General features: G+C 51.7%; 1 protein-coding gene across 3 annotated transcripts in view; it reads left to right on the top strand.

Moving 5' to 3' along the window:
- Prdm16 (PR/SET domain 16) overlaps positions 1-12,219 on the top strand; it is a 318,554-nt gene that overhangs the window by 154,088 nt on the left and 152,247 nt on the right. For all 3 annotated transcript variants that reach the window (XM_074081540.1, XM_074081539.1, XM_074081541.1), the window contains exon 3: positions 3,153-3,203. In XM_074081540.1, coding sequence (XP_073937641.1) covers positions 3,153-3,203 — 51 coding nt within the window. The remainder of the gene's footprint in view (positions 1-3,152; positions 3,204-12,219) is intronic.

The following is a 12,219-nucleotide window of genomic DNA, read 5'->3' as shown; positions in this document are numbered from 1 at the left end:
AAGGGAAAGGAGCCCGCCATGGAGGCCATGGGTCTGAGGTCCAGACAGAGACTGTTGACAGTCGAAGTGCTCTAACCCTGGACCCCTGTGGCCATGGAGATGTAGCACTGGGGCCTCTCCCTGGCCAACTCTGTCTCTAGGTGTTGTTGGGAGACTTTACTGGCCACCCTAGGGTCAACGATCTGCTCGTGAGAAAGATGGGAGTGTGGTACCCACTTGAATTGGTTGTAAGTCTCCCCTTCTCCATGGGAGGAAGGAGCCACTATGAAAATGTACAAACGAAGGCCACTCAGTGCTTTCTCCTGAACTAATGCCTGGTGCTATAGGGCTCAAGGTGATTTGTGTAAGTGTGTATGAGCCCGTGGCAGTGTGAGCTTGGTGTCTACACGAGGTGTCTACTGATGGTATCTATGTGATCACTTGAGGATTAGTTGGGGACCCAGGGAGCTCAAACAGTCAAATTCAATGCTGTGCCCATCACAGCAGGCCAAACTGGGAAGACTCAGGTCTGGCTTCAGTCCTGCCCCTAACTGACTGCATGAACTTCAGCTTTTATGCTCAACAGGGCTCAGGTGCAGCCCAAACCTCTCGCTTACTCCAGGGGAGCCACAGGGCCACTACTGGGTTTGGGCACCACTTCCATCAGAGCAGCCAGACCAACCAGAGGACACCTGCCCATCCTGGTGCCTGGGCAGTCTATAACACTCCCAGAGCTTGCTCCTCTTCCAAATGGCTGGCATTGTTTTAGCAGCCGAAGAATGCAATCAAGCTGGGCTTCACTGGAGAAGGCCAGCATGTAGACTATTCCCAGAAAAGTCACAAGGTCTCTTGGGACCTATCTCTTGACAGGCTCAGCACACACCCAGGGACTTTGTAAAGTAGCTGTATGTTTTGTGCAGGTGGGTCCCTGAAGCCTGGGACCCTGGGAAGGGTCCCCAGCAGCGACATGGAACTAGGAGTTGGACAGTTCAGACTTCCTTTGCTGATGGATGCTGGCATGAGAACCTCCATTAACCAAGCAAGAAGAGGTTGGCTCAAGTGCCACCAAGGCTGGAGTGGCCAGCTTCCTCACTGGGAATGCTGTCTTTGCCTTACTGAGACCATGTGTGACATGGACTGAGTTGGCTCCAAAGAAGAGGGTTCTTCATGATAACCCTTCTCTCTATGGTTATAGCTTGTGCCCCCAGGATGTGCAAATATTGCTTTCCTTGGGAAAAATTAAAACATGAATTTGCTCCTGGCTCAAGCCGCCCCCCATTGAAAGCCAGGAGGGCTGATGAACCCTCCTCACTGTCCCCTGTGACATGCAGCTCAGAGCCCCAGCCCTGTGCAATTCTGCCCACGGTCTTCTCCCTGCTGGGGATAGTGTCCATGGTGCCTGTGGGCAGATGTGTCTGGAAGGGACCACACAAAGCTTTTCTGAAATCTGAGTGGTCAACTTTGCTCTCCTCTCCCATCTTGGCATTGATCCGTCCTCCAGCCACCCTTCCTGGCCCTGGTTTTGGGAGTTAAAAGCAGACAGATGAGAGGACAGAAAGCAGCCAGATGGGCTTTCTGACTCTGCATGCAGCAGTGGCCATCCCAGTCCTGGTCAGAACACCCATGACCTGTGTTTCTGGCACAGTCTCCTCTGGAGGCTTCCTCGGAGTCTCTTTCGTGGCATGCACCTTTCTCTGTCTCATTCTCTTCTTTCATTTATAGCCACTTTCCAAACCACATTTTCAGAATCTATTAAAAGAAATGTAAAATCCCCAATTGGTTAGAATTTCTAACATTTGGAAATCTGACTTCTTGTTATTTCAGCTGAGCTGTGCAAATAAACCATGTTTGGAGTGGTGCATCCAGGGTCCCCTTACCCGCTTACGTGGGCACTGGCACGCACCACAGTAGTCTGAAGGGCAGAGAAAGCCCTTGGATTTCACGTCACTTCTCATTTTATTTTTCAAGTATTAGTTTCAATCTTGGTTTCTATTCTTCTAGAAGCAACATTATAATTTACGTATGTGAGTCTAGGTACTGCACTTTTGATCCAGAAGGGAAAAGTCCAGTTTCTACAGCTCATTTGTCAGTTTGCTTAGTTTTAGCACTCTGGACCAGGCCCTGACATGTCTTCTTCTGGAACCCAGCTTGGTGGTTTTTAAGAGGAGATGCCAGGAGAAACACCGCAGCTGTCCACAGCAGAGACAAGGAAAGCTCCTTGGGGCGGTTCTGGGGTGGAAGAAAGGTCCAAGTTGCCACACTCTCTTTCCTCACTGTCTCCAGCTTTGAACACGGGCAGAAGGAAGAGCGGGAGGTCCTGTGCTGCCCACAGCTGGGTGGGAAGGGCCCTCGTGACCCCCAGGGCTCTTCTAAGATGCCAGGCACTGCAGCATCCAGCTTTAGTTTGATTTCCCTCAAGAAGGTCCTTCCAAACACCATGGAGATAGATCCGTATTCCCAGGGATTTGGGATATCAGTAAGGAAAGATAAAACACTGCCACTTCTGAATTACAAAAATAGAGGAACAAAGAGAAACCATCGTCCCCTCTCCCTTCAGTGACCTCTATCTACCCTCACTCTTGCCTCCCCTCATCTGCTCTCTCCTGGGATGGGGTTTGACCAAGTCCCATAGTGACTTGTTGCTCCCCTGAGCTCTGCTCCCTGAGCCAGACTGGAAGCCCTGGAGGACAGAGACCATGTCTCCCCCTCAACTCACCCTCCTGGGCTAGGGCAAACACAGGCAAAGTCGATCTCTGAACACATTCTGCTGAATTTGCTAGTGAGACTCAGGTAATGACAGTCTGTTACCATTTCTGTGTCTTTGTGCTCTCTGTCGGGTTGCTTGTAGCAAGTGTGGCATGCATTTAGATGTCTCCATGCTGGTCACTAAGAGGCCACGGGAGCTAAGCAGAGTGGCTCCACCTCTGAAGTGAAAGTATGAAGGACCAGGGACAGCTTTTCCAGGGAGATGTCCTTGGGTCAGGGGGTAAGGCCGGGCAGGGGCGGGGGGATGTTTACGGTCCTCAGCAAACAGGGAACCTCTGTTGGAATAAAGGGTCTCTGTTACCAACTCTTTATTTCATACCATGCAGAGCCAGGTCCTGAGGACATTGCAATGTGAGCCTGCGGACATGTTGTTATTAGTAACCTCCCTCTTCAAAATTGTTTTACAGCAACTGCTCACTGATACAGAGGTGTCATCCCAAGAGGGCTGCATCAAAAAGGTAGGCGAGCTCCTCCTGTCCTCCCCAGCGTCCTTTCACGTCCCCAGATTTCAGGTGTCCCTGGGTTCCGAGGTGTGGAGTCCTGTGTGCTAGAAGCAGGACATCTGTGAGCAATTGAGCAATGCAGGTGGCCTGCACTGAACAGTGATTCAGATGTGATGAGGAGGACCACTTATTTCACTGTGTGAGCAGGTGGGGGTCACCCCACTAAGCCAGCCCAGTTCCTGAGAACAGAGGAGAGCCCTGTGCCTGTGGGAATGCCTCAGGCCACGGAGACACAGGGAAACCAAATAAAGGCAGGTTGTGTTTATTTAACTATCTTCACTTGAAAAGAATATGGGGGGGGGGGGACAATTGACTGCAGATTCAACAAAGGCTTTTGCTGTGCTCATAGCTTCCAAAGAGGGCTCAAGCATCACTTTAAATAAGCAAACCATTAAGCGAAAGAAAAAGTGTCAACTGGGTATTGTCTGCTGCTTTGCTGACTGATGATGAATAATAGGTGCTTGACAAACACAACTCTGAAAGACCCAGAGAGAGAACTATACAGAGGGAAAAATACACACATCCCCGGAGGAGGGCACACGTAGAGGCACACGCATACCTGGGTGTGTGTGTCTGTGTGGTCCAGACAGTAGGGAGAAGGACTTGATCTCCAATCAGCCCCAAAATCTTGAGCCTACTCTCTAGGCAGAGCTCGAGCTACCTGCATGCATGTACATACATGTAAACACACACGGACGCAGACATACTCTCACATGCTCACCTGAGCTCATGTTTAGGATTTTCCGGTAAAATTAACACCAAGTCCTCTCCCCAGGCAATGTTGTTCTGCAGCAAGATAAAGTGCAGAGTCCCTGTCCCCTCACGTCTGGCTGGGCAGCGTCCGCAGGCCTAGCCCAGGCTACTGCAGAGGCTGGGCAGCACTGAGTGACCCTGCTGCTACTGGGCGCTGTTTGCTTGAGGTCAAACTCATGAGCAGATCCTGCAGCACAGAATACGTGCTTGAAGGGTCCTTCTGCCCTCACGAGCAGGACAGCTGGACCTGCATTGACTTCTCTGATGTCCAGCCCCAGGTGTGGATTTGGGAGGAAGCATTTTAACAGCAGCATTTGTGGCCCTGTGGTGGCCTCCTGAAGGACTTCTGGATGAAAGCCTCACCTTGGTCACCTCGTCACCATCTGCTTCCTGTACTCAGAGGAACCCTTTTGTAGGGAGGACAAAATGTTCACTGTCAGTCCGCACTGTTCAAGGGATACCTGAGGCCTTCCTTCCTTCCTTCCTTCCTTCCTTCCTTCCTTCCTTCCTTCCTTCCTTCCTTCCTTCCTTCCTTCCTTCTTTCCTTCCTTCCTTCCTTCCTTCCTTCCTTCCTCCTTCCTTCCTCCCTCCTTCCCTCCCTCCCTCCTCTCTCCCTCCCTCCCTCCTCTCTCCCTCCCTCCTCTCTCCCTTCCTTTGCCTCAAATTCTAACCTGGCTCAGACCCGTCACTATTCCTTCCATCTCTCCCTCTCTCTCCTTTCCTGCCTCTTTAATGAATTTGTATGTTCTCAAATGACAAGGGGTAGCAAGAGGCACGAAACAGCTTTTTTTTTTTTTTTAATCTCAAAGGATTGCAGTTATTTCACTTCCCTGGAAAAGCAGCCTGCAGTTGACTCCCATATCCTGCTCTCTTGTGCACACACAGGGCTGGGCTGTGTGGTGCTTGGTGAGACAGCCTTGTTGTGGAGATTGGCCTGGTGGGAGGTTAGAGGGACTGAGTGGGCAGTGGAGCTGTCTAGCTTGGGTACAAGGGTCAAGGCAAGAGAGCAAAAGGTCAAGTTTAAATTTAAAGGACTGTGAAGAGGCAAGTGCTTTTGAACCAAAACAAAATGAGGCAGGATGAGAGTAAGCATGGTCCCCCTCCTGTGTGCCCCCTCAGAGGCACTGTTTGTGATTGCCTTCTTGTAGTATAAATGGTGGGACCCTGAAGTCTTGCCTAACCTGTGCCCCACTGTCTGTCTTGTGAGCTGCTCACTGGATGAGTGTGAGGTGCCCCGCAGGCAGGGACCTTCCCAGGGCAGCAGGGGCAGCCCCTCAACTGCAGACCCTTGTGAAGGCTGAGGGTTGCACAAAATTAGAGCAGATCCCACAGACCTGCCGGAGCATCATGGAGCTGACGGGTACGTGACCAGCCAGCTCTGTCTGAATTGGCCTCCTGACTCCCAGAACCCTCTGCCCTGCCCCGTCCCACAACCCCATCAGGGAAAAGGGGGTTGCTGCTTGTGGGGCGTCCTAACCCACATCCTCTAATACCTCTCACCAGGCAGAGAGAAGCTGCCACACAGAGTTCCACAGCCCACCGCAACTCACCATCTTACAGCCTCGATATCCACAGCATTTAGGGGACTCTAGTGTTTGTGTAGGGTTGTGCTGGTAGATGATTAGAATCCCAAACCTAGTGCTTAGGTCTGGACCCATCAGTGGCATATCAGACCCTCTGGGAGATGGAGGGAACTGGACGGAGAGAGGAGAGTTCAAATTGAATGATAAGAGGGTCACGTGCCAGGGTCAAACGGCAAGGAGACATTATTGCCACTTCTGACCTTCTTTCCAGAGAGAAATTCCACCTTATTAACAGACAGACATGTCACCGAAGGCTGTAGGTCATATGTGTGCGTATCAAGTCTCTTTTATTGCTAATGTAACACCTCAAGCACTCGTGTGCTGCTTCGGGGATGAAGTCAGTGGCTTCCGATTTATTTAAGACACACACACGTGCACTAAAACTCTGATGAGAATCATGGTGAAGGGGTGGAGGGCTGTGCAACCTGTGCTGTTGAAGTACCGTCTCGGTGCTGAGCTGAACTTTGCCCCTCTTGGTGGGGATTATACTTCCTTCCCTTTATCTGCTTAGGTGGAATGTATCAGGGCCTTGACACACCATGCAGAAAGGTGACATTTTTATGGGGAGGTTGCTATTATCACTTCTAAGTAACAGAACTCAGCACTCTGACAGGCGCCCAAAACCATCCATCCAGAGTTTACAGGCGACTGAGCCCAGGCCCCGGGAGGGTCACTCTGCTGCACTGGAATTGGAAGCCAGGATCGCAGCAGGGCCTGCAACTGCCGGTCAGAATGACAGTGACCTGGCAGGACCCTCCCTCCAGATGGAGCCACCACTGGCTCCCTAGCCCCAGCTACATTCCTCCAGCTCACCTTCACTCCCTACTCTGCTGCCTCCTGTGCCCCATAGTTTCTCTCCATCCCCTGTGTCCCCCCAGTCTCCCTGTCCCCTCCAGCCTCTCCTCTTCCTCTGTCCCACTCCAGCCCCACCCAGCCTTCCCAGCGTGGCCCTGAACGTCCAGCTTAAATGCATCAGCACACAGCTGATGCTGTACCTGAAACTTGCCCCTTCCAGTGCCCACGATGGTCAGGTCATCCTCGCTGTGTGCACCCAGGGCTCTTCCCAAAAAGTCACTTTGGCTGCAGACAGCCTTCGTGGTGCCTTTTCACCTTTTCACCAGTGCGGGGACCTCTGGGACTCACCCTGTGCTGCTGGCCGGCCTGGGCGGGGAGACTCTATTTAGTCTGTTTACTTAGAGGGAAAGCCTGGGGCTCCTGGAGAGCAAACATCTGCGGGAGATAATCCAGCGAGTTGTCCATCCATCACTCGGTGCGCAGCTCCCTGGAGAGCACGCGGGAGCCCATAATAAAAAGGCCGGGCGAAGAGGCTTTGGGGACGAATAAAGAGCCGTGTTAAGGGCTCGCGGAAAATGGATGGAAGACATTATTAAGGCTCAATGGCCGTCTTATCAAAATCCAATAGGATAGACATTTGGCAAAAGGCTTAAATTTATTCTTTGACTTTCTGGAGGGCTTGAATTTATCCTTTAACAAGAGTGTAGTCCACCCGGGGAGATGGTATCAGCCAAAAGAATTTTGATTCAATCTCTTTGGCGCTATGAAAAGGGGAAACACAGGGCCCCTCGGCCTTTCCCTTTGTCTCATTTTATCTTGTTTTCTTTCACCATCTTGAGAAGGAAGGACGCGTTAATACCGCACAACTCCGGAGGAAATACAAAAGGAAGTGACTTGTACGCTTGTGTTTTTATTTTCTTCTCCCGCCCTTGGGTAAATAAATCGGGAACTTCCATCATTAGGACTCAGACTGGGGGTCTGGAAAAGGTGCCCATTCAGTACCCTCCCACCCAGCCAGCCCTCCGGGCAAAGGCAAGGGGCACAGGAAAAAGAGTCAAAAAGAAATTGCACTAACGACGGTTCCACTATTGGAAGAGGGATGGGCGATGGGTCCATAAATCTCTCTCTGTTATTATGATGTAAAAATTGTACAGGTCATAAAAGCCATCTGATCGCCCTGCCCCACACTGTCCAAACAGGGTGACGGATTGGTGACTATGATCATTTGTGAAATGGTTATTTGGAATCGTAGTTAGAGCCATGGTCTGTCCCACTGGGCTGTTGTGCCGGCATTTCCTATAGTGTGTCCTGGGTGAGATGACTCTGGTGACTGGGAAGCCTCCTGGGTCCCTCCGTGGGGACCCAGGGCTAATGAGGGCTGACTCTGGAGCCAGGGCGAGGTCTCAGCATGCTAAGGGAAGTGGGAGCAATTACTGGGAGACCACACACCCGAGGTCTAAACAGAGGCCGTGGCTGGGGCAGTTAGCAGGGCCGAAACTGTAGCCCTGCAGAGCTGTTTTATCTTGGTACATAACCAACCCGCCAGAGGAGACGAGTGCTCCTTCCCAACTGGATGGTTTATTTTGCCTCCTGGGGGACGCAAGGCATTTCCATGTGGCTGGGGGGTAGACAAGAAAGGAGAATGGCTGGAACAGGGAATGGGGAGACCCACAGACACAGATGCTTGGCTGGCATTTGTTGGAACTGGAAGGTGCTCTGCTGCCCCCTTACCTTGGTCACCCCCACTCCCCCCTTCCCCCTAAGAGTTATGTTAAGGTCTGTGCCATGGAGATGAGTTTCAGAAATCCTTTTCCTCAGTTGTCCCTTACCAGGCAGTTGGTAAAGGTTAGGTGACATTCAGAAGTCACCTAAGCATTGCATCTAAACTGCAGTCTCCCCCACCAAAAAAAAAAAAAAAAAAATCACACCAGAGTTCCTAACCCTAAGAACACAGCAATCAAAATGATTAATTTGCATGTGGGATCCGTTATGTCTTTATGAAATCAAAGTGTGTTTAGCTGCCCTGGAGACAGCCCCGAGCTGATTTTGATGATCTCAGACTGAATAGACAAACCTCCTTGCAGTAAGCCGGGGACAAAAGGCTGGACAGTGGCTGAAAGCCCTTTGACGACATGTCTCTCTTTCCATTGTTCGCGGGTTGCTGATAAAAGAACCGGGAGTCCATTAATTCAGTGAATGAACATATAGTAAAGTCAGTCCCCTCTTGAGAACAATAATGTTGAGGTCAGCTTCGGTTGCCATGGAAACTAAGTACTCCTAAGAAGTTTGCATCCTTGATTTTGCTGAATCAAAGGCTGCAAAGCGGAGAGGTGTAATGCGGCCAAGACAGCGGAAAGTCGGGGAGTGCTGCCTCTGAGGGTCCCCTTTCCTGAGATGGTGCTGGGCAGTGGCCCTGGGGACCCTCAGCCACCCCCCTCCACCCCCCCACTGGACCAGCCTGATGTCTGGCTTCTTGCCCCGCCCCTTATCCATCCTGAGTGGATGGAGGCTCCTGGGTTTTCACTACTGTTTAGGCTTATTCTGAAAGGCTCCAGTTAGAGTAGAAAGCAAGCGGGGGAGGGGCCACAGGGAAATCTGCCACCTCCACGCTGCCCCAGGCCCTGAGTGGACTCTGACCTCTCCCCCTGCAAGCACCTGAACTTGCCTCCTGGGGCGGGGCCCCTTCACTTGGTGATAAGGGTGACAAATGGCCCCTTGGCTTGGCCAAGTTGAGTTATGGGCACCCCCAGCCTAGGTGACGACTGTATAAATGTGACCTTCTTGCTCCCATCTTCTAAATTGAATTGATGCCATGTACCCCGCCCCCACCCCAACCTGAGGATCCTTAAATCAGCTTAAAGCATCCGATTAGGCTGGGGAGAGGTGCGGCTAATTAATTTCCTGTGCAGTAATTTATTACCTGCTGCTGCTGGTCTATCTCCAGGGCCATGCAAGCAGGAAGAAAGCCAGGACTCCACTGGATTGGCCTGCAGGTACAGGGGACTCAGAGCAGATGAGGGGGACATGGCTCGCTTCTCCCTTTCTGTGAGGAATAGATGTGCCGGGGGTTCATTCTCCCTGAAGCCTCCCAAGAGGGGAGCACCTGACAAGCCTCTTGGGGTGAAGGCTTTTGGAGGAGTCACATAGGCAGAGTAGGGCCTGAAGCCGCTCCCCTGGGGCTCTGACAGGGTGGGAGAGCAAGTGGCACTGGGGACCCTTCAATGTCACCAGAAAATGTACCCTAGCCTGCTGACGCTTTCTCCTAGAACTGAATCTCAGCAATAGACAAGCCCTCACCCGCTCGAGCCAGATGTGTCACCCACAAGGTCAGCCAAGGGGCAGGTTCCTTCGCCAGAGTCCAGGGAGGGGGCTTGCCCTCCCTGTCCACCCCCACCCCGCCCTCTGTATGCCTCTAGGGTTTGAACTCTGAAGTTCTGCAGGAGATCTCCTCTGATGGAGATGATTACAGCCCTAGCACCTTGCCAGGGATTAAGTCAGGTGCTCCAGGAGCAACAGGTGCAACCCCAGTGCCTGGACTGGACAGCCTGGGTGGTGAGGGACTCAGCTGCTGCTTGCTGGGCATAGGAAAGAGGGACTAATTCAGCCCTCAGGCCTTGGTGGCCTGAGTACCTCAGGCCTCTTGAAGGACACCTGCCTCCAGGTTAGAGTCACTGCACCTGCAAGGAGTCAGAGTTCACAGGTTTCTGCCATGGACCTGCTGCCCCAGCATTGCATTGAACATCTCCTTGTTGACTGGCTCTCGTGGGGGCTCTCAGGTCCTGTCACCCAAGCAGCCCCTGCAGTTGGGCGCTAGGGAAGACGGCTCTGAGCAGGACGCCTCTGTGGCACCGATTGTGAGCTGGGATTTATTGGCTGCATTACCGGTTTTATAGGAGCCAGATGGAGGCATCAATAAACTCGGCCCGTAATCTTCAGGTGGATGCACTATTGAGTTAATTAAATTGTCCCGCACTATTAGGGGAGAAATATATATCAGCTCTGAGTTCTGTTTAGCCTCTTCTGCTTTAAACTCACAAACACACACCTCGGCAAAGTCTAAGGTCCTGGGTTGTGGGGAGGTCTCTCCTCCAACACCTCCTCAGCTTTAAAAGGGAAAAAGGTATTTCACCCCTTTCAAGCCCTGACCACCTCTCATTGTGAGGGTCATTACCACTGAGGATGTGAGGCCCACTTCTGGTTCTTCATAGACGATGTGCTGGGCACATCTGCAGGGTGAAGCCTGAAACCCTTCTGGGCACTGTAGACCCCTTGAGGCCCTCCTCATGGTCTGGTCACTTGTTTTCAGCAATGTCATGCTATGCCCCCTCCCCAGCCTGGTGTCTCTAAAGATGCTTCTCCAACTTAGATGTCAAGTGAACCCGAGCCCACTGCCTTCTCCTGGTGTAGGTTAAGTGTCTCAAGACTCAGGCTCTGAGGTCGACACAGTGGTCCCCCATGAAGGCATCTGGGTACTCATGAGCTGCCCCTTCCTCAGAGACCACAGGCCAAAGCCTGCCGTAGGCTCTCCGATTCCAGGCAGGGTCCAGGTGGGCCCTTGACCCCTGGAGTAGAGAGAGGACCTTCCTGGCTCTAGGCAAGGAGGAAGGAGTGACAGCCCTATCCTCACTAGGGCTCAGGCCTGCCTGGCTGGTGGAGATTCTTGGAGAAAGCAGGAACTCATGGGAGACTGTGTGTCCCCTCCCTGTCTAAGAAGCCACCTGCTATTAGAGAGAGCACCTGCCCTGGCTCAAGGCAGGCAGCCTCGGCCTGGGAGAAGGTACAACTCCACCACTTCCCCACTTGTGTATTCTTCTAAGGCGTGGCACTGTTAACACCACATGGTGGGGTTCCTAGTCGGACTGTCAGTAGCAGCTCTGAGCAGCTCACATCTGCCTTGGCTGCTGCGGAGAGTTCCATGTTCTGACTTGCGGGGCTGATTTGTACTCTGCGTGGACCAAGGTGTTGACCAGACAGGGGTTGTGAAGAGTAAAGGAGAGAAGTCAATCCAAAAAGATGCACAGTATGTGATTACAACTGTAGTGAACCCTGATGTCAACCCTGGACTTTGGCTCATCAACTGTGACAAGTGTAACCTTCTATGTATTACAATAGGGGAAGCTGGGCTGGGGGGTAGGGAGAGAGAGAGAGGAGCAGCCTGGGAAGCACTGCACTTTCCACTCCTTTTTCCGTAAGCCTAAAGTTGCTCTGAAATGTAATCTGTTCATTAAAAAAATAGGTTTTCAAAAAGTGGTATGTCACACACATAAAGATACATATCTGAGAAGGCTGGAAAGTCATACCCCAAAACGATGAAGTCACTTCTTGGTGGCATACTGAGGATTGCTTTAAATTAATACCAATATGGGGGTTCTAGTGTCCATGTGTGAACCTACCTATGTAAGGTGCATCTCACCTGCAAGCCACAGCTGCAGGACAGGTGGTGAAGATGTTTGGCACTGGTGGTGATGGTCACCCAGCTTTGGCTTCTTGGATTCAAAGTCCTTGTGGTCAAGGTTGCTGGTCTTGCCTTCAAGTGGGGACTTTGGCCCACTAAACTGAATATAGGATGGCTTTTGGCTGGCTAGGTTTGGATGGCATCATCTGACCTGTGGGTATGAAGGATGTGTGCTGTGTGCAGGTCAGTCACCAACCAGCACAACACCCTGCAGTGTTTTCTGCCTCCATTACTGCAATCAGGAAATTCTGGAGAGACCCTGAGGTGATTACCATAAACAGAGTTACAGAAAAATAAGACTTTCTGGTATTTTGTGAAGTCCCTGGATTTTGAAGGCTATTTGTTATTGTGGCATAACCATGCTTTTCCTGACTGACTCACTTAG

This window comes from Castor canadensis, chromosome 7 (assembly GCF_047511655.1).
Source record: "Castor canadensis chromosome 7, mCasCan1.hap1v2, whole genome shotgun sequence".
Taxonomy (NCBI): Eukaryota; Metazoa; Chordata; class Mammalia; order Rodentia; family Castoridae; genus Castor; species Castor canadensis.
This window is presented reverse-complemented; position numbering and strand designations above follow the sequence as displayed.